This window comes from Drosophila obscura, unplaced genomic scaffold (genome assembly GCF_018151105.1).
Source record: "Drosophila obscura isolate BZ-5 IFL unplaced genomic scaffold, ASM1815110v1 contig_150, whole genome shotgun sequence".
NCBI classification, from domain to species: Eukaryota; Metazoa; Arthropoda; class Insecta; order Diptera; family Drosophilidae; genus Drosophila; species Drosophila obscura.
Window position 1 is genome coordinate 8,262,956 of NW_024542736.1, and position 21,829 is coordinate 8,284,784.

General features: G+C 43.8%; 2 protein-coding genes across 2 annotated transcripts; one reads left to right on the forward strand and one right to left on the reverse strand.

Moving 5' to 3' along the window:
- Positions 1 to 752: 752 nt before the first annotated feature.
- Positions 753 to 1,340, reverse strand: LOC111073753 (glycine-rich RNA-binding protein 2). The gene has a single exon (XM_022366231.2). The coding sequence runs from the start codon at positions 1,276 to 1,278 to the stop codon at positions 907 to 909; it is 372 nt and encodes a 123-aa protein (XP_022221923.2). The 5' UTR covers positions 1,279 to 1,340; the 3' UTR covers positions 753 to 906.
- A 4,354-nt stretch (positions 1,341 to 5,694) lies between these two features.
- LOC111073749 (glycine-rich protein) lies at positions 5,695 to 6,289 on the forward strand. The gene has a single exon (XM_022366228.2). The coding sequence runs from the start codon at positions 5,807 to 5,809 to the stop codon at positions 6,206 to 6,208; it is 402 nt and encodes a 133-aa protein (XP_022221920.2). The 5' UTR covers positions 5,695 to 5,806; the 3' UTR covers positions 6,209 to 6,289.
- Positions 6,290 to 21,829: the final 15,540 nt, after the last annotated feature.

The window sequence follows — 21,829 nt, forward strand, 5'->3', positions numbered from 1 at the left end:
TTAGTCATTCTAATTAAGATGCCCACTGTGAAGCGGGGTACGGCACATATTTCAAGAACCTAAATTGCAACATTCAACAGCAGCAAGAATTCGAGTATTTAGGTCTCGAGTATTTAGGTCTCGCCCGCTCAGACTGCAAACTCAAATTGCTTCTCAACAACGTGCCAAGTGTATCCTATCCCGTGGAAGTGTAGACTAACAAAGCCCTTTACAAGACTGCGTTTCGATAGCAAGGAATTTTTCTCTTGGCAAAAAAAGGGGGCGAAAAAACGAAGTAGAGGGCGAAATAAAGAGAAAAAAAAACGAAAACTTTTATCAATGTTGGCGTATGGGCAATTCCATGGCTGTGTGGGTGTCCTCCACGCTAAGGTCAAGGGGATAACAAAAGGCGTAAATTTAAAGCCCAGTTAATTTTTTAACAATAAAGGGGCGCTTGTCAAGTCGAAATTTTACAGCAAACGTTTAATCTTAAACGACTTAGGGGGCCTAACAAGGGGAGAAGGAGAGATTGGCAAGACGGATAGCACCCGCCACTGGCAGCAGCATCAGCAGTATCAGCAGCTCCAGCAGTTGAGTTTCAATGGATTGCTTTGTTATAAATAGGAAAAGCAAGCGGCAAAAGAAGGAATTAAATGCTTTCACAGCTAAACAATGCAGGCAGGGCCAATGGGGCAGGAGTGGATCTGCCAATCACTGGGGAAACTGGCTTCTGTGGATGAGTGAGCGGCAATGCAAATGACAAGGAAATTAAGTGAGTCAAAGAGTAGGCAGATGTATTTCCAACTCAATTAAAACGTGCTCGATTACACTATGATTTCACATTATATTCTATTCTATTCTATTTTATTCTAGGCTATAGCACAAGTCAGTCACGTCACGGATTGTGATGATGGTGGGGCGGAGTGTTTAGCGACCATAGCCAAAGCCTCCTTGTCCTCCGCCGAAGCCTCCGGGTCCTCCAAAGCCGCCACCGGGACCGCCGAAACCACCGCCGCCAAAGCCGCCTTCTCGTCTATCTCCGAAGCCACCGCCGCCAAAGCCGCCCTCGCGTCTATCTCCGAAGCCACCGCCGCCAAAGCCGCCTTCGCGTCTATCGCCAAAGCCACCGCCGCCGAAACCGCCCTCTCGTCTTCTTTCGAAGCCGCCAAACTGACGAGCCTGACGCGCAGCAACCGGCGCCGAGACACCTGCATCCACATCGAGCAGCGAGGTGGCCGCCGCATTGGTGCTGGCGACCAGGGCAAGGACCGCCAGGACGAGGCAAATAAATGTGCGCATTTTGGATAAACTTCTTTCACTAATCACCGCCAAAGTTACAGCGACTTCTATGGAGACCCAACTCCATGGCTTGCCAATTTATATGATTTGGGATTTATCGACTGGCGGCAGCGGCAGCGGCGGCGGCGGCAGCAAATAAAACCAGAAGTGGTTCGACCGGACATCAGCAGCATCAAAGTTGTGAGTGGTTCGCCGACTGAAATGAATACTCGGCGGGGCAGAGCGATTCGTATTAACTGACAGACAACAATAAGAGAAGGAGATCAAATTCAGAGAGAGCCGCAGCAATGGCCATAGCCAAGACAGTAGCAACAGCCATAATAATAACCAAAACCTATTAGGCAACAAAACGGAGAAGAGGCAAAGTTTTAGCCAGGGCCCAGGCGGAGACTGCCAACAATATTGGCCAAGTGAGTTTGCTTCTTCTCCTCCACCCCTGCCCCTGCTCATCTCTGTCTGTCTGTCTAGCCAGACGTGCTATCCAAATGCGCAAAACATTCAAGTTCCAGATCAATAGACAAGTGGCCCTGTGTCCAAGTGTGTGCTGCCGGGAACCACCGCCTCAAGTGGTGCTCTCTCTCCTTCATCTTTCAGATTTCGTAACGCTTTTTGTTTGCATTGTTTTCTGTTTTTCTGATTGTCTGACTTAATTAAAATCTAGGCATAACAGCAACAGCCCAAGCCCAAGCAACTGGTTGTTATTCAAATGCCATCACTGTTTTCGTTTTCGTTTTCATTTGAACTGAGCTCTCTGATTCATCTCGGTTATTGGCTTACTCAGGGGTTAGCACATGCCAAAAATAGGAGACTTTGCTTTGTATAATAAACAGCCGAATTTAAATGGGATATCACTTTCCACTGAATTGTTCTTTATTAAGACGTCAATCATTGTTGAACTTCCAGATCATTGGCAGCTAGACATAATGGAATTTATCACCAAACAATATGTTTTTCATAATAAATAATTAAAAAAAAAAACAACCCAGCCAAGAAAACAAGCGACACCATAATCTTACATATATGTACACTGATAGAAAAAAGGCATAGTAAAAATAACTACAATCATATTTGAATATAAATGCCATTTTTAAATACAAACATAGTAAAATTTAATAGAATTCACTTTGATTAAAATATAAATGTATTAAAAATGCTTTTTTAATACGGTCATATTTAATCTAAATACAACACACTTCAAAATAACTATAATATATTTGTAGTTTAATATGTTTCATATTTAAATTGAATATTATTATGACTTGATTTCAAAATTTTTCTTTTAAAATAAAAAGGAAAAACTTTTTATTTTAAATATTCCATATTAAATGAAATCAAATATTTTTTGTATTTATTTTAACTATGTTTATATTATTTTTTTATGTCCCTCGAATTCCCAACTGGTTCCAGCTGCTGCCGCCTTAAATGCACAGTAAAATTAGCTTAGCGCAAGGGCATAATCACAACCAATGCAGTCCTACTCATGTTGCGAGTATTTCTAGTTGAAAACTTAAACCAATTCACACCATGAGGGCTTGAGATGCGTACGCAAAATAATAACCAATTAGTTAAAAATGAATATAAATATGAAACATATTCGATTTAAATATTAAACGTATTAAATTTAAATATGAAGCATATTAACATAAAATATGAAACATATTAAATTTAAATATGAAACATATTAAATTTAAATATGAAATATATTAAATTTAAATATTTCTATATTAATATCAAAATTTAAGTGAAAAATATTAAATTTTAATACAACCACTCTTGGGTGAAAATCAATGGCATAAATATTAAAATCTAAGTGAAAATATTAAAATTTCAGGGCTTTTTTCTATCCGTGTACGTATCCCGCAAAATAGATTGATAATAATAAACGTCAGACAATTCGTAGAAACACCTTGGATCCCAGAAACAATATTATCAAGTTGTATATATTGACTCCGAAAACACTTCCGTAACTCAAAACTTTACATACATAACTTGGCAATAAAAATATTGTAAGTTGTTACGTGTTCGATGTTTTGGGTAATCATGTATTTTATGCAAATTTTGTTTACTTTTTGGAAACCTTTTAAAGGTTGAATGGAGTCCCATTTAAACCTTTAATCTACTTAGAACTTTTCCAAATAAATTTAATAATAAATGAAATAAAAAGCAAAACAAAAAGTGTGAGTGGAAACTACAAACAACTCATAATAAAATATTAAAACCGGCTCATAGTCGCCCTGTCGCCCCTCGATTTCATTCCATTAATTTATTGAACTATGGGCCAAAATTCGATATTTTTTGACTGCATAAACTTACTCAGAAGATACCCACGATGTTAATGCAAACCTTACAAAAAGAAATATTCTGAGAGAATTTAGAATAAATGCGGAAAATGGGACATAAGTGCACGACACTCCATTATGGGTGAAGTAAACATCCTATATGCCACATCACTTCAAGAGTACGAGGATAACATTAATCTAAAGCGAAGGAAACATAAGTTTGAACTTTAAAACAAATACAGAAAAAGTGGAAAAATATTAACTATTCCTTGTAAAAAAAAAACAATACAGCTCTCGTTGCTTGTTGAACAGGCCTGTTGTACTTCTAGGTATTTTTTAACAGCCATGTAATTATGCATAATTAATGGAAGTCAGCTAAATATCCGCAGAGAGCAGTTCAAGTATTAAATATGTAGCATTCAATTTAATGTTTTTCTGTTGTTGCACTCATTACAGTACAGTACAATACATTATAGTAATAATGATGAGTACTTGTAGGATGTTGACAAATTTTTTCAATGTGAAAAAAATAGAAGGGCATGCCAGTAATGTCCCTTTGCCGCTGACTGCTGGCGGTATTAATGCCATATTAATTTGATTTTTAATAAGAAAAATGCCTTCGAGTAGATAGAAATACTTCAAAGCTTGGCCCTCAAGCCATTTCCAACAACGCCTCTTTATGCTGGTCTGGTGAATGAATTACCTGGCCAGGACCCGAACACCTGACTGTCTGCTGCGCTGGCGCCAATGTAAATTAGTAATTTAACTAATCGCCAACTGGTTTTTGGCCAACTGAAGAATAAATGTTTGTCTGGTCCTCCTGCAGTTCGTTCCCTTCCCGCTTCCGCTCCCTTCCCGCTACTGATTATGACAATCATACTCAAAATAGTTTTTCGGCGGCTGGGGCAGAGTAAAAAATGTATTTTTAATTTATGCCAAGGCTGGGTCCTTTTTCAGCGCGTTTTTTGTTGCACTCTCTGGCAAAATTTATGCGGAAGTTTACAGCATCCACTGGATTGGGATACTGCGAGTGGGAGTGGGAGTGGGTCTGGGGCTCAGGGCAGAAGGATGTTGAATCTGAAAATGTGCATCGTTTTGACGTTGACATCGTTAATTGACCCAGTTTCTGGACTGGCTAAAAGCATTTAAATTTGAATAAGCAAATTTGGGCAGCGAAATGGAGCGATTTACCCATCGCCCTGCCACAACGAAAGCTTTGCATAAATGAATTAAAATGCCGCAGCTCTGGCTTTGGATTAGACTTAGGATTGGCCGATTCGCAATTTGCCAAAACACATGCGGCAAAACCGCAATAAGGCAATAGAGAGCTATAGAGGCCGAGACGCCACAGTGCCATAGAGCCATAGAGCCATCGAGCATTGTTAATGGCCAGCCAACGCTCATAAAACAAACAGCGTGCCAAACAAAGCCAAACAAACAAACAAACAAACATACAGACAAACAGACACACAGGCCGGCAAACAGGCCAACTGGCAAACTGGCCGAAACGGGGCAAACAGCCAGAACAACAACCAACAGCAATTCACACTTACGCACCCAAAGTTGCAGGAGGCGTCGGCGTCGCTTATGACGTGCGCCCGGAATGTGGGCCTGGAATGGAGATGAGAATGAGAATGAGAATGAGGCAAGGCAGGTCAATAGCATAACTAACCTTCGAGTGGAATTAGCACATTTACACAGCTTAGCCGACCACAGCACGGTCGAAGTTCGACCGCCGCAAAGTGAAATGTTTTGCTCTTTAAACCGCCATACACCTGGCCATTCGATTCCATGAACGCCACTTAGCGGGCGTCCCAATGGCCCACAATGGCCCAGACTCGTAGCTGCGAAGCTGCAAACTGAGAGCAAGTGCCTGGCCTGGCCTGCCCTGGCCTGGTCTGGATAGGCATATGAATTGGCTTTTTGTTCGCTTTTGGGCGCACTCGCATATTTTAATAGTTTGTTTTATGACATTTACATTAGCGTCTCATTTTGCTAACAAGCAGCGGGGACGGGGAAACAAACAGCAGCAGCAGCAAAGAAAGAAAAAAAAGAAACAAAAGTTTCTATTTTATGCGCAAAGTTCTAGGCTATAAATGCGCCGGGCCAGACCTGCCCAGGTCACAGTTTGCCTCACAGCATTAACCCAGACGGAGCACGGAGCAAGCAGCAAGCAGCACGGAGTACGCAGACACACCTACAAACCCACTGATAAAGTCAAGCAACCAGTTCAAGGAGTCATAAGGATAATGCGTAGCTGGCTTTTATTGGGATTATATGCGCTGCTAATCGCCGCAACAGTTGGCCAGCCACTGGAGCAGAATGCGCCCGCCGAGAACGAGGGATCGGAACGAGGAGAGCGCGTGAGTCGCCAAATTGGCTATCCATACAGCTACGGAGGTTATGCGGGCTACGGCGGTGGCTATGGTGGCTACGGCGGATATGGCGGATATGGAGCCGGTATGCGCTATCCTTATTATCCTTATGGCAATCTGTACGGTTCCAGCGGCCTGGGGCTGGCGGGCAGCGCTTATGGTCGTCCTTATGGTTATGGCAATGGCTATAATATTGGATATCCGTTCATTGGCGGTTTTGGTGCTACTGCCGGAGGCATCTATGGCGGCGGTGCGCCATTCGCCCCATTCGCTTAAGAACCAAAAAAGAAGAAATAGAAATAGAAACGAAAACACTTTGACAGCAGCCCAGTAAAAAGAAAACTACTAAAAACCGAACCACTCAACGCAGATGTTTCACTTTGATAGCCGCGATTTCTGGTCTGGCGACCGTGCTTATTTGCTCTGTGTCCAGCACTCCTTTGACACGCTTAATTGCTATGCGATTCAAAACGATTATCGCTTTCATTCATTAAAATCATGTGTGGCGTACCTCATTATTTGCTCAGCTCCGACGTTAACCAGAGTGCACTTGGCTGGCTGGCTGGCTGGCTCCTGCTGGGCGTGGGGGGGGAGAAGCTTAAGCAAATACCCAGCCAACCGATGCGTCGGTGCCGTTGCGGGCAGCATGTCCACGCAGACAGGAAGAGCTGGCTTCTTTTTAGATTTTAATTGCCGATACTGTAAGCACTGCCAGCACTGCAACCACTGTACAGTGTACAGTGTACACTCACAGCCTGGCCAAGTCTTCCGGCTGCCGTTGCCGTTCCAGTTACCGGCAAGCAGCCGACCAAAGTGTCCAAGTGCCATTTAATTAGTGTGTGACTTTTAAACAACTTGCGTTGCTCATACGCCCCGTTGCACTCACAGCAGCAGCAAACCAACCAACTTGCAAGCTTGAACCAACTGTCGACTGTGGCGACTCGGGCTTCCGTTTCGCTCAGTGTAGGCAAACACACACACACTGGGCTGCTTGGGCAGACAGACTCGAATCGAAACACAAGCAACAGGATGCCAACAGAATGGGCACGGGGCACATGTCCAATGCCCTAACAAGCTACGTGAGCATGAATTATTATTTCAATTATCGGCCAGAAAGCTGCAGGAACTGCAAATCGTTGGGCAAGTGACGACATCATTTGCAGAAAACCTTAATTGTTGGTAAGATTCTTCGACTTTCCAAGGCAAATATCAAGGTAGATAGAAGCCACTTGCTCTGAATACTGGATTATATCGATATTCTGCATTTAGGAATACTTACAAGTTTAATTGATTAAATCAGGGCATGTAACCGGATGCAGAGTTTATCTGTAAGATAATCCCTTGGCTTAGAATTCTGCAATGGTAACGGATATTCTTCTAAAAAATCGCCAAATGGATCCTCCAGCCCATCGACCATGCTGCCGTAAGTTCATCGTTTGACAAGTTGGCTTTGACAGTCCTTAGACAAATACGGAGTGTGTCCAGCCAGGGTGGCCCTTCTTGAAGCTACCGGACTCTGATTGCGCTTCTACTTGGTGCCGATTATCTTTTAATGTCTCTGCGGGCGCACGCCGCCAGGGCCTGTACTCGTACCCATACCCATACACACACACACACACACACACACACACACACATGATAACCCATTCATTGAATTTTCAGCTTTTCATGCGCTCACTCAGCCTTTCAGGGGGCTTCGCTTTTGATTTTGCCATTGCGATTGCACTCGCAATTGCTGTAGCCGCTTCTATTGCACCCTCACCCTCTGTGTGATGTGGATGTTGCAGTCGCTGTGTTTAAAATGGCAATCAGATAACACCTTCTTTTTTGCCCAGATCTGCTCAGTTCTGTTCTCCTCTGTTCTGTTCTGTGCAGCTACACTACGGTCCATTCAAGAGCGGGTAAGAGCGGGTTTCCATGGGGTCTGCATTGAAAATATATTTGCTTTTTATGCGTAGTTGGTCAGGCGGCGACGTTAGAGGGGCAGTGGCAGTGGCAATAGCAGTAGCAGTAGACATGGTGGCTAAACTGAAATACTGTGCCTCACTGACTGACTGACTGACTGGCTGACTGAGTGACTGAGTCAGTGGGGGGGGCTGAAGCTGAATGGGGCATAAGCTTTATACATTTTTACGCTTTGTGGCCTCTGCTATGCTATGCTATTTGCATGTGTATCTGCTCAAAGTAGCGTAAAATAAAAAAAAAAAACGTCGACACTTGAAGCCGAAGCCTTTGAGTGCTGTGTTCTGTGTGCTGGGTGTGTGAAGCAGTCCGTCCGTGTTGAAGCGTGAAATAAAAAGGAAACCGAACGAAAATAGAAATAAAACAAGCAAAACGACCGTCATGAGCATAGCATAGCACATGAACAGCTTGGCCGCCTGCAAAAAGGACTACGTACGAAATGGGGAAATCTCCGGCTTTTTCCAAGATCTGTCCATCAAATTGGCGCATTAAGAAAAGGACACTAAGGTCCTAAACTGATGCCCAGTGGCCAGAAACAACCGACAGGAATGAGGGGCGGTAGTGACGCGAAGGCAAGATGAGAATCCCAATCCAGTGCAGGTGCGGCTGTGGTGAAGCCGCAACCAAAATACCTTCGTACCCTTTCATCAGCAAAGTGCCCGAGCAACAGTTGTGCCTAGTTTTCAAAAGGACTCTCGGCCTGACCAAAGGAGAGCCACCGCCCGCCCTGCTCCACCCATTTACCTCATTTTACCCTGCTCCTGAACCCTCGACCAATCTCTATCCCCAAGCTCGTGCCCGGCCAGGCCGCAAGCTCCTAGCCAAACAGTTTAAAGCGCATTAAACCTATCTGATGGTAAGACGCTGGCCTCTGTGTACACAGAGCCTGGAGCTCTGATGGGCGATGGGACGATAGGCTATGGGTGATGGAGCCACTTGGCTTATCAATGCATTTTAAACGAGCCGCTCGTAAGCTATGGATGTACGTCGCTGCTCAAATTAATGACAAATTAATATTAACAAAGCAATCTGCCGCCGCCCCCAACCCCAGACCCAAACAAACCCCAACAACATCAAGAAGAACAACAACAGCAGGGACAGGGACAAATGCCAGAGGCACTCCCACTGATTTGCCTAGAATGTTACTTAATTGGAACTTAATGTCCCTCGGATTGTTTACGAACACGAGCCATGGGAGGTGGGAAGGCCGGACGGGCGGACGGACATCGGACGAACGGTCTGTAGATACATACAAGTGGCGACAGCTTTGAGCTACACTTCAAAATGCTACCCAGGGCGGGTCGAAAGAAAAATGCGTTTTAAAGTGACACTTGATGTAGGTAATGTGACAGCGGAACAACCCGACGAGAGCAGCGAAATAAAACGGCATGAAACGGGATAAAACGAAATAAAATACCAAAACAACTTTCCCCATTTGTGTGCCCTCGAACTAGTCAATACTCTGCGAATGTTTGAGTTTTGGAAATATATAACAATATGTGGGTGAGTTGTGGCTGGTTGCTTACAGTTAATTACAGTTAATTGATTTCATTTGTATTATGCATATTAGGCTACTTAATTTGTATAGAACATAAAATTGGAATTCAGTGATTTTTTTTAATGTCTTACTACTCTCTTTAATTTATTATTTATTTATTATTCCCTTTTAATTTATGTTGCAGCTCCAACTCAAAGAACTACCAACGTCATGGTAGATCCATCTGCAGTGATATTCAGATATAAGGCTTTAATAGAATAAAGTATAAACGGTTACGCCTGAATTAGGTATTTATGTGCATACATACATACACACAAAAAAGCGTCGAAACCCATATCAAATATCTGTATCTTTTATTGTTTGATTTGTTTATTATTAACAATCAAATGCGGAAATTAAATCTTTTACCATTTTCAGTGAAAAATGTTCCTTTATAAATATTTAATTCTTTAAAATATGTAAGTGTGTGTTTTCTTTTTATTGATCAAATTAATATTTAACTTTCTGCTTGTGCTTTTGTGTGCCTGTTATTCGGATATGCTGTGCCTTACGTATGGCATTATGGCACCGGACAACATAGCGCATTGTTGTCTGCCGCTTTTAGAGTCGCGTCTCGCTAAAATGAGACTCTTCACCCTCCCCATAGAGCACAGGCTATGGAGCAGGGGCTTTAATTTGCTCGCTCCATTTCCCCGCTCATCAGGCGGCGACTCCTCCGCTGGCCGGCAGACATTATCTTAAGAGCTGCCCTCGCTCGCCCTACAATAAGTCCGGACCCGGCCCCGGCCCCGGCCCCGGCCCCGGCCCTGGCGCTAAGTCGCGTCCGTCCCGCGTTGACAGCTGCTACAGCTGCAGAAATATGCAAATTGGAAGGCGTTTTAATAGATAAAGAGAAGAGGCGGTGTGCCGCGGCGGCGACACTGCCAGCCAGGAGCAGCAAAAGCAGCAAAGACGAAAAAAGGACACCCGTCTCCCAATGGGGAAAAATGCGTGGAAAATGTGGAAAAAACGCTGAGCTAAATGGAAGGCAGACATAATAATAGCTTTGGTGCATATTGTGAAGTGAAGTGCTCAAAGCTTATAATCTCGTTTGCCACCAGGGAATCTGTGGATTTCCGAATCTTCGAAACGAAAGCGGTTTCCTAACCATTTCCTTACCTTCAGACACATTTTCAATATCAGTAAATCGATTAATCAACAGTTTACAAAACCATATACTTTTTGCGTAAAATGTTTTAATATTTACATAAAGTACACTTAAACCGATGCGTGTGTGCAGCTATAGTTATAGTCATTTCGATTGCCAGCAGATCAACCGACACCAAAGAAAGTATTTCGTTGGTACATGTAGTATTTGGCCGCCAATATTGATCCTTCGTGCAGAAAGGCGGCACTGACCCATCTGAAAATTATTGTTCTTTAATGTTAATTAAAAATATGATTATACAAATGGATGCATTCAATGTACAGTGTGTTATATGTAGATTGAAATATAAGTATTGAGGAAATAGCACAGCCTAGTCTAGCTTACTCGATTCTACCCACGTTTTCGCTCTTCCCTTTGGTTAAACGCGTCAGCTGCTGAGAGTCGCTGGGAATCGTTAATGAAGACAGTCTTCACTTTGTATAATATAATTTCAATTTATTCAACACCTATCATTTCAACTATTTGAAATCATCAATTATAATTGTGTGATAAAATACATATAGCATAAAATATTGTTATTGATTTTCCATTAAATAATATCACCTGATAGTTATAGCCCGTTGAGTAATGACAATGAGGCAGTTATTGTCACATATCTCAAATGAAATGAATGACTCCATAATCAACCACCAATAACAATGACTATTCGTCATTCATTTAGAGGCTATCCAATCAAATTTAATTAAAAGGTGGAGCAACTATTCCGATAGCGCTGTCCCATCTGGTCATCTGCCAGCCGTAGCTAATGTGTGAACGCTTTGTCTATGCCCCTGTCCGTGGCAGTATCCGTGTGCGTGTCCATGGGGCCGACTCGGACACAGTTTAAAATGCAAAATAAAAACTTGTAGGCTGGGGCGTTTGTTACTTACACGGGGGGGAGGGTCCTGAAACCTTTGGGTTAGTTGCGTTGTCATGGCCGTTCTTGCGTTGGTAATGTCCTCGGTCCCTGGTCCTACGTCCTGTCGTTCCATACAGTCGGCAGGGCCCAATCCTGTTGCGCGCTTTACGCTCTACAGCTCTTTTCTGCTTCGGAGCCACGATTGTTTTCTTTTTGGGGCGCCCTTTTTGCAGTTTGCGCTGTTGGCGCGTCCCCTTCGCCCGGGCCTTAACACTAAATTGACTTTTAATGCAAAATAAACCAAAATAATGTATTGCGTAATTTTCTTTAAAGAATTTTTACATTAGCATTTCAAAAGAGATTTTTCTTTGTTGCTCTCCCGAGCACGCCACAGCACGCCACTCCGGCCCCGGCCCGGCCCCGTCCGCTCATCTCATTTTTGCCATTTTGCCTGCCTTTTCCTGCCTTCGCTTTTCACGCCCTTGATTCCGTTGTCCGTCCGGTTTGCCGGTTGCCAAGGAGGAGCACCTTTCGCTGGCCATCCTGCCCTTCGCCTTTGGCTGCCACTGCTAAGTGCGACATTAAATGTTGCGTGAGGATAATCCAATCTGCTTGACATGAATTTTAATTTGCATTGAGTAATTAGCCGAAGTTCATTTTGCTGGCCGAAGCGGCCAAGTGCCTTGGCAGGACGTTGTCGTCTGCTGCCGCTGCCGCTGTCCTGCAAATGCTAAATAGAATTAGTCCGAAGTCAGGTTTGGCCGGCCATTCCCCCAGTGTCTTTGGTCGCTCCTTCGCCTCATACGTTTGCTTGATTTCGTACAAATTAAACTAATTTGGTTTTTTTCCCTACCTTTTTTTTTGGGAGATTGAACGAAGATGGAGCTAAGGTGGTGTGGTGTGGTATGGATGGGGCTGGGCGGAGCCCAACCCGCTGTCGTTTGGCACATTTGCTGATTACGCTCGTCCTGCACATCCTGGCACCGTTCCGGCTTCAGCTACGGCTACGGCTCCGGCTCTGACTCGGGCTCTGGCTCGTCAGCAGGCAATTGAAACAAACAATAAAACGTGCGCTTTTCGTAATTTAAATCAGACAGAGAGACACAGAGAGAGATAGATATAGACAGAGACAGAGGCAGAGGAGAGAGACAGTGAAAGCAGCGGCGAAAAAGGTACTTTTGCCGCATTTAAAGTTGGCTGAGAGAGCGAGAGTGCGAGCGGGGCAAAAGAGGAATCAAACGAGAGATTGAATTTCTGCTTGCCTGCACTTTAATTTTCCAGATGCTAACGCAAAATGCTAAAAACACACGTACGTACGCCAGGCAAACGAATTGAAAATCGCACACACACGCACACAGCCACACAGGAACAGTCACGCATAGTGTGTGAAAGAGAGGGCACATATAAACGCAATCAACAGCTCACAGAGCATTCGGTGAAATAATAAATAAATTCATAATGGCTTTCGCAAATGACAAAATATTGCATCGACAATCGGCAAAATATTAACACTCACTCACACACTCACGCACTCGCACTAACACCAACAGCTGGTGACCACACACACACACAGATACACCCTGCGTGCCCCATAGACAGCCATGTGACGGACATTCCATCAGTGCTGACGTCCCATAAGCCGCGACAAATTATTGCATTGCCCACCACAGAATTTCATAAACCGGAAACGCAATCAAGCATCGCTTATGCCGAGCACCATTGCCCGTTGTTTGCCAGTCAAGCATTTTGTCACCCCATACCCCTTGGGCCAGTCAGTGACAAAATGCAGTTATATTTTGCGTTAGACAAAATTCGAAAGCCGCATTGATATGCGTATGTGAATGAATGCATGCTCCACTGCCTCTCTGGCAGCCTCTCCAGCCAGACAACCAGACAACCAGACAGCCAGACAGCCAGCCAGCATTCGCTATTCAGCCAGCCAGCCATCCATCTCCCTCTCATTTGTTAGTGTGCAATGAACTGTGGAGATGAATTAACTCGATTTTGGAATGATTTGATGGTGATTTGATTTGGGCCGAGACAAGCGGTGCGGGCAGCCAGTGGTCCAATGAACCACACCAGTACAATCACCCACCCACACACGATTCCATCATGGTACAGCGCGCCCTCAGCCGAGACTTGAGAATCTCCGAATTGAATGCTCGTGCATCGGGGAGCTGCTGAACAAAAAACCCCAAAAATTATGCTATGGAAAAGGTCTCTGCCGACTGGGGAATACCCAAGACACATGTTTATTTGGTTGGATTTATATAAGAAATAAAAAACTAAGCATAGAAGGAAAGTTTAACAATTTGCGACAATTATAAATAGTAAAGATGAAGAAAGGCAAGGTTCCAGAATCCAGGCAGTACCCAATTATTCTTACAGCTAAATGAATGCTATACCCATTAAATTCAGAGAGTAACAAGTAAAACCAGAGCATCGATTATGAGGATGTCATTAGCGCAGGAGCGAAAATTGCAGTCGAATAGCTGCAAAATGGCGAAAATGCTAATGAACATTACAACCAACCTGCACAAGTGCTTTATGCGCATAAATGAATGAATTAACCAACAACCTGTCGCCGACACTCACTCCCGCTGCATGCCAGAGATGAGATTGAAGAGTACGGGGAACGGGCAACGGGCAACGGGCAACGGGGTACTCTGGCGCACGACTAAAATAATTTCAGGATAGAAAAACAAATCACGTAAACAAAAAAAGCGTTTTAATTAATACTGTTTAAGCAATAAAAGTCACCTGCAAACCCTCACTGTGGTGATGAGCTTTATATTTAATTAGTACATGCGTATTTATTTAAATCAATTACAAAAGTTCTGAAAAACTAACAGGCATTAGAATGTTAACAAACGGAACAAAAAAACACACCATAATTACTTTATTTATTCAAATGCCAACGGCATGGCTTTATAGCTCATGTATTATTGTCATTTAATTACAATATTGATGGGCGGACGACATGAAATATAGATTATGCCCATCCTGCCAGCCAGCGAAACTAAAGCTAATTTATCATTCCATTGATGATTTGACAGGGAAATACATATTCATGCACACTAATAATCGAGGGAACTATGGAATCAGCTTTCACTGACAATGATAAACTAAGAAGCTAAATACTTTAGCATACATGAATATAGTTGAGTTTTCACTGGTAAAATATATTAATGGCGCTGAAGTATCAAATTTATATTCTATCACCCGTCACTCAAAACGTAACTTAATAAAATAAAATACAATTTGCAAAATCTGCGTGTAAATTTCAATAGTTATTTCAACAACGATAGCAAAAATGCAGTCGGCAATTTGTTTCTTTATCTTAACTAATTTGTTCACATTATGTAAAACATGCATACATGTACATACATACATATGTACATATGTATGTATGAGCTCGTATTAATCCAATACGCTGTCAGTAAAACAAATCTATACATCAATTGGGAATCATTTAAAACCGTGCTGAACTTTATTAAATTGATACAAAAAAGTGAAGAAAAAAACCAAAATCGATTTTGCAGCCAGCTTCTGTCGTTGATCCTTGATCCGTGTTGTGGCTGGACATTGTCCTGGCCAAAAAGTAATTCAATTAAAATGCAACAAAAAATCGCCTGAGTGAAAACAATTTGTAAGTAATTTTAAACAAATGTGCTTTAATTGAATTGAAAGTCGGGCTCGAGGTCGGGGCCGGGCTTAATGTTATTAATGGAGTTTTTAGCTTTCATTGGCCACATATGCGGTGAACTGGTGAAACCACCCCCCCACCCTGGAGCAGGTTGATTTTCCCTGTCTGTGAGGACGGAGGACTCTGGGGAGCTGCCAGAGCTGAAAGAGATTTGTTTGCCCAAGTCATCAACGGCACTGAATAGGCCAAACATGTGTACATACTTGTGTATACAAATTTCGTAATTAAATTTTAAGTAAATATCAATTCAAAACGTAAAATGACATTTTGCTCAACAAACGCCCGCCCACCCCCATGCGGGTTGGGCTGGGTTTTGTAGCTGGTGTTTGAAAATTGAGCAACCAAGATGCTGGGTGAACACTGGAGCACTAGTGCACTGAAGGAAGAGGAGCAACAACAACTGGAGCAAGCGCTGATGATGATGATGACACTAAATAAAAGATTTTATACTGTTGATTTTTGCGCTTTTTGCAACTTTGCACGTTGCATTGCACTTGATCTGTGTGCCAAACGTTACAACGACACTTCAGCAGGAGTACGGGCTGAAGATGAAGATGGAGTACGAATTGCAGCTGTAGTGTGAGTAGTGCGGGTGGCGGAGGGGGAAACGGGCCAAGCCAGGCCAGGACCAGGAGACGATTGCTGGCAGCAGCTGCAGCAGTTGTTTGTAGCATACAATCAGCTCGTTTCGTTTTATTGCCAACGTCGTCATACTCGTAGAGCGGCGCCAACACAGTCAACATCGTCATCGTCATCGTTGCCATGCCGTTCCCTGCCGTGCCGTGCCGTTGCCATAGCCATCGTTGTCGTCGTCGACTAGACACAAGACTTGACAGCAAAGCAAAATTGTATTTACATTCAATTAGTGCCAACAAAATTGTCTTTGGCTGCTTGCCTGTACACCATTGTGCCTAGTTTGCCAGAGAAAGCCCAAACCCAAGCCCAAACCCAGGCGCAGGCCCAGGCCAAGCAAGTTCTTTGCAAGTTGGCTGAGCGTAAATTACTTTCTGCTTTGGTAAGGAGGAGTCGTCGTAGTGGGCGTGTGGCAGTAGTAGGCGCTATGACTATGACCCCATGTTTGCAGCTTTTTAGTTGCAAGCTAAGTAATGTAAAATTTATTTTAAATAAACTGAAAATATGTTTTGGCTTGTACTAGTTTTTACCCTCGTTCGGCGCCTGCTTATTTCTTGCCAGGCATTTTATTTATGCATAACAAAGCACCACTTAAATCTGTTCAGCATTTTGCCTTTTTTTTCGTTTCTTAGTGTGCGCCTCTACCGCTGCCACTGACGCTGGTGATGCTATTCGAAAGTTTGCAATCTGCATGCCAAGTTGTCGACGTTTTCACACAAACAGGCCAGGAAAGTGGGCAGGACAGGACGGAGCTGTACGGCTAAGGAGAAGAAGTAGGGAACTGGAATTGGAGCTAGAGTTGGAGCTGCAGCTGCAGCCTGGTGTTTGAATGGGCGATGGGCGATGGGCGAGGTGGAGCCGTGTGCCGAGTGCAAGTGCCTGCGCGTTTATAAGTTTTCAACTGTTGTATGAAATTTTACAAATTAGATTCATTTCTATGCATTGAAATACATTTTCAAACTTTGCTGCAGAAAGTTGCCAGGATATTTGCACACACACACACACACACACACACATGGATGGCCAGGTCTGATAGACAGACTGACTGCAGGGACGCAAAAGGCAATGTAGCGGAGCCCTGCCAGGACAACGAAAACGAGTACGAGTACGACCCAGTGACACAACATGCCAAAACTCACTCTATTAGTTTGCCAGTTTATAAAGAAACATGTATAAAAGTTTCACATATTTGCAATTTCATTAATACAAAACTTATTTGAAGGCCCGAAGACCGAACGCCCAATCCAGCTTTGCTCTGCTTTGCGCTGCTCTGCTCTCTACGTCACCCATTCCCCCAATTAAGCCCATTTTTGTTAATTTTAACTTCAGCCTCACACACACGTACACGTACAGAGGATTCGGCGAAAAGTTGTTGGGTAAAATTCCAGAAATTGAAATGTGAAAACTCAAACATTCCAATGAAAAAAAAAAAAGAAATGAGAAAAGAAATACTCAACTCGAACATCATTTGCTGCAATAAAAGAAGTCAGAATACCCGGCAGCGGCAGCAGCAGCACCAGCAGAACAGCAATGCGTCAAATGAATCGAGGCGTGGTCCTCTGGGGTTGGGGCGAAGGATGCTGGCTGTGGCATCCGCCCACACCCACTCAGAGCTCGCTCACTACGACATTATCATAATTAATTAAAAAAGTTTTTTAAATCAATTTCCAAATGCCAAGATGTGTCTGTGGAGAGCTGTTTGATGAACCATGGCCAAAGAGAGCAGCTGGAAAAATTGATAACTTTGGCTTGTCATGGACAAAGCGAGACCCCAGAGCAGGGTACAAAATTCCCTCCACAAAAAAAAAAAATAAAAACGTCATTCCGATCCATGCAGAAATATTCTGGAAATTTTTGTACTAATCTTGGGAACGGGTTAAACTGTACACCATTTACAAATGGCTTTTTATTCAAATTTAATAAGCTGCTTTTCCCAGTTGATAGAAAAATTATTCAGTGTAATTAATATTTAGCGAACTCAATGAACATGGGACATTTTTATTGAATAAATTCAATTGAAACGGATTAAAATATAGAATAAACTTCATATTACGGGGGGGGGCCCCCCCCCCCGCCCATGGTCCGACGTGCCCCGCCCCCCCCCCCCCCCCCCCCCCCCCCCCCCCCCCCCCCCCCCCCCCCCCCCCCCCCCCCCCCCCCGGCCCCCCCTGGGTGGTGGCGGGGCGCCGCCCCTCGTTTTATATGCATTTTTCTGAGATTTTATTGGACAGCTGATATGTAAGAGAGAATTTGTAGAAGAACTTTTATCATAAATAATCTATATAATAGGAGATCATACTACGTATGTATATATATATGTACATATCTATTTCGCAGCCCTTCTAGAAAACCTTTACTTTATTTAGAGCCATGACTGAAATTGGTTTCGGAATATTCTTATTATACCATAAAGAAATCACACTTTTTAAAAATGCATGCCAATTTTTCCAGCGAATTGTATATGAAATCTAACCCGTATGGTGATAAATGTGAATATGCAAATGCCTTAAAATTAAACCACATAAATTCTACCAATTGCAATAATCATGACAGGTGAAATGACTTGAAGAAGTCGCTGCTAAGCTGTGTTTACGAGCATTAGAGAATTGTTGCCAGCAAGTAGAAGCTGTTTCTTCCCCGGTAATATATAGTCACCATTTTGCGAAAAATGTGGGGTCCTATCTCCGGCAAGAGCACAGCAGCTAAGATACGATTTTAACATTAGAGAAATTGAAAGTACTACAACATTGCTAGAAGTAGGCACTAGAGTGGCAGTGGCAGTGGGAGTGCAAATCAAAAAGCCAGCAATAGTGCAATGCATTTTAATTTGGCCCGCAAACACAACGCAAACCAAAGGGAAGCCACACAGCACACACAGCACACACAGATACACACACACATACATACACATGCGCGCGAAGGCAGTACATAAATAAATACTTGAACAAATATTTACAACTCTGGCGTGGAATTATAAGCAGCGCCCGAAATACAAGTATGCACTACAGAAATGAAGCCAGGCAGGCACCAGTGTTGGCAAGTTAGCTATAGCTATTATTAAGTTTTTATTTTTAAATTCCGAATTATAATTGTTTCTAGTTAAATGCGTTTCTTCTAATCGTTTCCTTGCATTCAGCTTGAATTGTTTCCTAGCATTTAGCTAAATGTTCAGCGCAGTTTCTTTCGACGCCTAAAAGTATGCACTACAAAAATGAAAACCGGAACTAGTCTTGCACATTTTTCGGTATACTGGGCATTTCCTGTTAGTTTCTTGACAACTTATTATGTTTTCCCTAGCTTACTTGAAATGGCTGCTTTTGGCTGCTTTGAGCCCTAAAAGCTTTGGCAGCACTGCCAGCGTGTGTGACTGCCAGCACTGCTCCTGCAGTTGGCCAAGAGAGCGAGAACGAAGCTTCTCGCACCTGTTTGCATATTTTTGTGTGTGTGTGTGTGTATGTTTGTATGCGCATAAAACGCGCCGCAGCAGAAGTGAGCAGCATTTTTATTTATTTGCCGCGGCGTAGGTTTTATTTTCCTTTGCTCATGCCGCTTTTTGTTCTGCAGCCAAATATGCAGGTCTCGAATTCCTAGACCCCAACGCCGTGGTGATGCACTGCAGCAGCAGCCACCAGGTGGGCGTGGCCGCGAGGGGGAGCCATGCCAGATAAGGTTGCCAGTCGTCGTCCCCCGTTTGTGGAGCAGCAAGGCGTAGCGCCGAGCGCCGAGTGCAAGCTTGTTTGGCAAAGCGCCTGTTTAACACTTAAGATATCGTATTTCTTATACTAGGTAGGTGTGTGTGTGTGTGTGTGTGTGTGTGTGTGTGTGTGTGTGTGTGTGTGTGTGTGTGTGTGTGTGTGTGTGTGTGTGTGTGTGTGTGTGTGTGGCATGCATGCCACAAAGGAGCTGGTGCTGAGCAGTGGCTAGAGTCAGAGCCGGCACTGGCAAAAGATAAATATGCATGCGGTCGGTTTCAGAAGGAATGGCAAAAGGTGCATTGCCAAAGTGTGTACACATGCGTACACTGAGAAAAACACATTCAAAAATTCATAACTATTTTCGACCAAAAAGGAACCCTAACAACTGCTGACTCTGCACTATATTTTCTTAAATTTGTGAAGTATTTGTTTTAGCTTTAACTAAAAATTACATTCATGATCACTGACTACTTTCATGGGAAAAATCATTCCCATAACAATAGAGATAGATAAATAGTCGATATAGACATGATCTTCGCTCGATCTTCAAGGGTTTAAGCAGCTTCTGGTTTCCCCTCAGTGCATCAGCGTGTGATCTATGCATGTGTGAGTGTGTGGCCATGTGTTAGTACGAGTACGTAAGCCATTTCAACAGACGCGCCTCCTTTTTGCGCCGTCTCTCGCACATTTGCATGCAATAAAGATGGCGGGCGATAACTAGGTTGCCTGCCATTGTTTGCCCTTTTCCCATATTTCTGCTTAACTCTTTCACCGTGTGTGTGTGTGTGTGTATACCACTAGCTGGCCGCCAAAAGAAGCAGACACAGGCCCAAGCAGCCACTAAAATAAAAGGCAATGTACGCCAACTGCCGTATCCTGCCACGGCAAGGACTGCTCTGCTCAGCTCCTTCTGTTTCTGTTTCTGCTGCTGCCCTGCATTATGCAGATGTACACCAGGTTCATGAATATATATGCCGGCACTTTGTCTACCTACACACAACCAGACACCCGTGAGCCACGGATGCCTCTGCGATTGTGTGAAAAAGAAAGTCAAACAAACTAACTGACAAAATGCCATATGTTTGTGCACGATAAGCTCAACGCCCCTTCTGCCCCACTCCATCCCAACTGAGCCACGCCAAACCCCCTGGCCCAAAAGTGCGCTCCCAGCGACCCCATTTCGGGAGCTCGAACCCATAATTATAATTTAACACCGCATCAAATCAAACAGGGAACACAATAAGAACAAAAACCCAGCAAATCGATGACCAGGCCACCACACGCACACGCATTTTCATAGCCGAAGCCCCAAGAGCGCCCAATCACCCCACCCCAACCAACCAGAGCCCCATGCGCTCGTTCGGCTGAGTAAATCAAAAATGTGCAATAAAAACTGCAATAAAGCACGCTTCAAAGGTGGCAGGGGAATGGGAAGGGGAGTGTTGGGAAATGCCTGGTTGCAAACCTCATCTAAGCAACGATAATGATTGCAATTCGTTTTTATGACCCCCCCACCCCCACCCAACTAACCGTTTCCGGGTATTACGATTCTGCAAAGCAATTTGCCAGCACGGAATATGCGCCGTACTCGAAACAAAAATTAAATTAAAAGCTCAGAGTTCCAGCAGAATGGAAGCAATGCGGATGGATGTTTTATGCTGAATGCGTTCTATTAAATTATAAATAATATGTTTGTAGATTTAGGTATGTAACTGGAGAATTTTTGTTTCGTAATTGCTACTTCTACGGTTGGTAAAATTTATATAATGGCAGATAGATGCTCCAAGACCAATTTCAATGACGAAAGCAACTTCGCTCTCATCTCTGTTCAGTCCTGAATAAAAAGAAAGCAAACCAATGGGCTATAATTGAGCTGTCAGCAAGAGCAATCCTAATGAACTACTTTCACAGCCGCCGATTCCGTGATATTTATAGAGGCGATGCCCGCATGGAAGTTAGAGCCGACTAGCACGAGCAACCCACGTTGCTCCAGCAGCAAAAAGGGCATCTGGCCAAGCACTATAAATGGCAGTAGGAACCGCCCTTTAGCTTATTTTTAGTCGCGTGGCCAGAAGTGGCCCGAGTGGCCCGAGTGACCGGCTTCAAGTGGTCAGGTGTATAGTGCACCTGTCGTCGCCAATCAACCTTGACTCGTGCTGGCCGTTAGGCGGTGGGGTCCGGTAGGTTCATGGACCCAACACCACCGCTACCAGTTGCAGTCTCCACGCTCTACGAGGTAGCCCAGCCCCTTGCCCCTAGCCCCTAGCCAACGCTGTTGGTTTGGTTTGGATGCGATTTGCTTGGTTGGTTGGCCAGCGATTTTCCAATAAAGTGAAATTGCATTTGATGATGCCAGGA

Bases quoted from the DNA above. Each gene is read 5' to 3' on its own strand.
- LOC111073753 (XM_022366231.2), bottom strand. From the start codon at position 1,278: ATGCGCACATTTATTTGCCTCGTCCTGGCGGTCCTTGCCCTGGTCGCC.
- LOC111073749 (XM_022366228.2), top strand. From the start codon at position 5,807: ATGCGTAGCTGGCTTTTATTGGGATTATATGCGCTGCTAATCGCCGCA.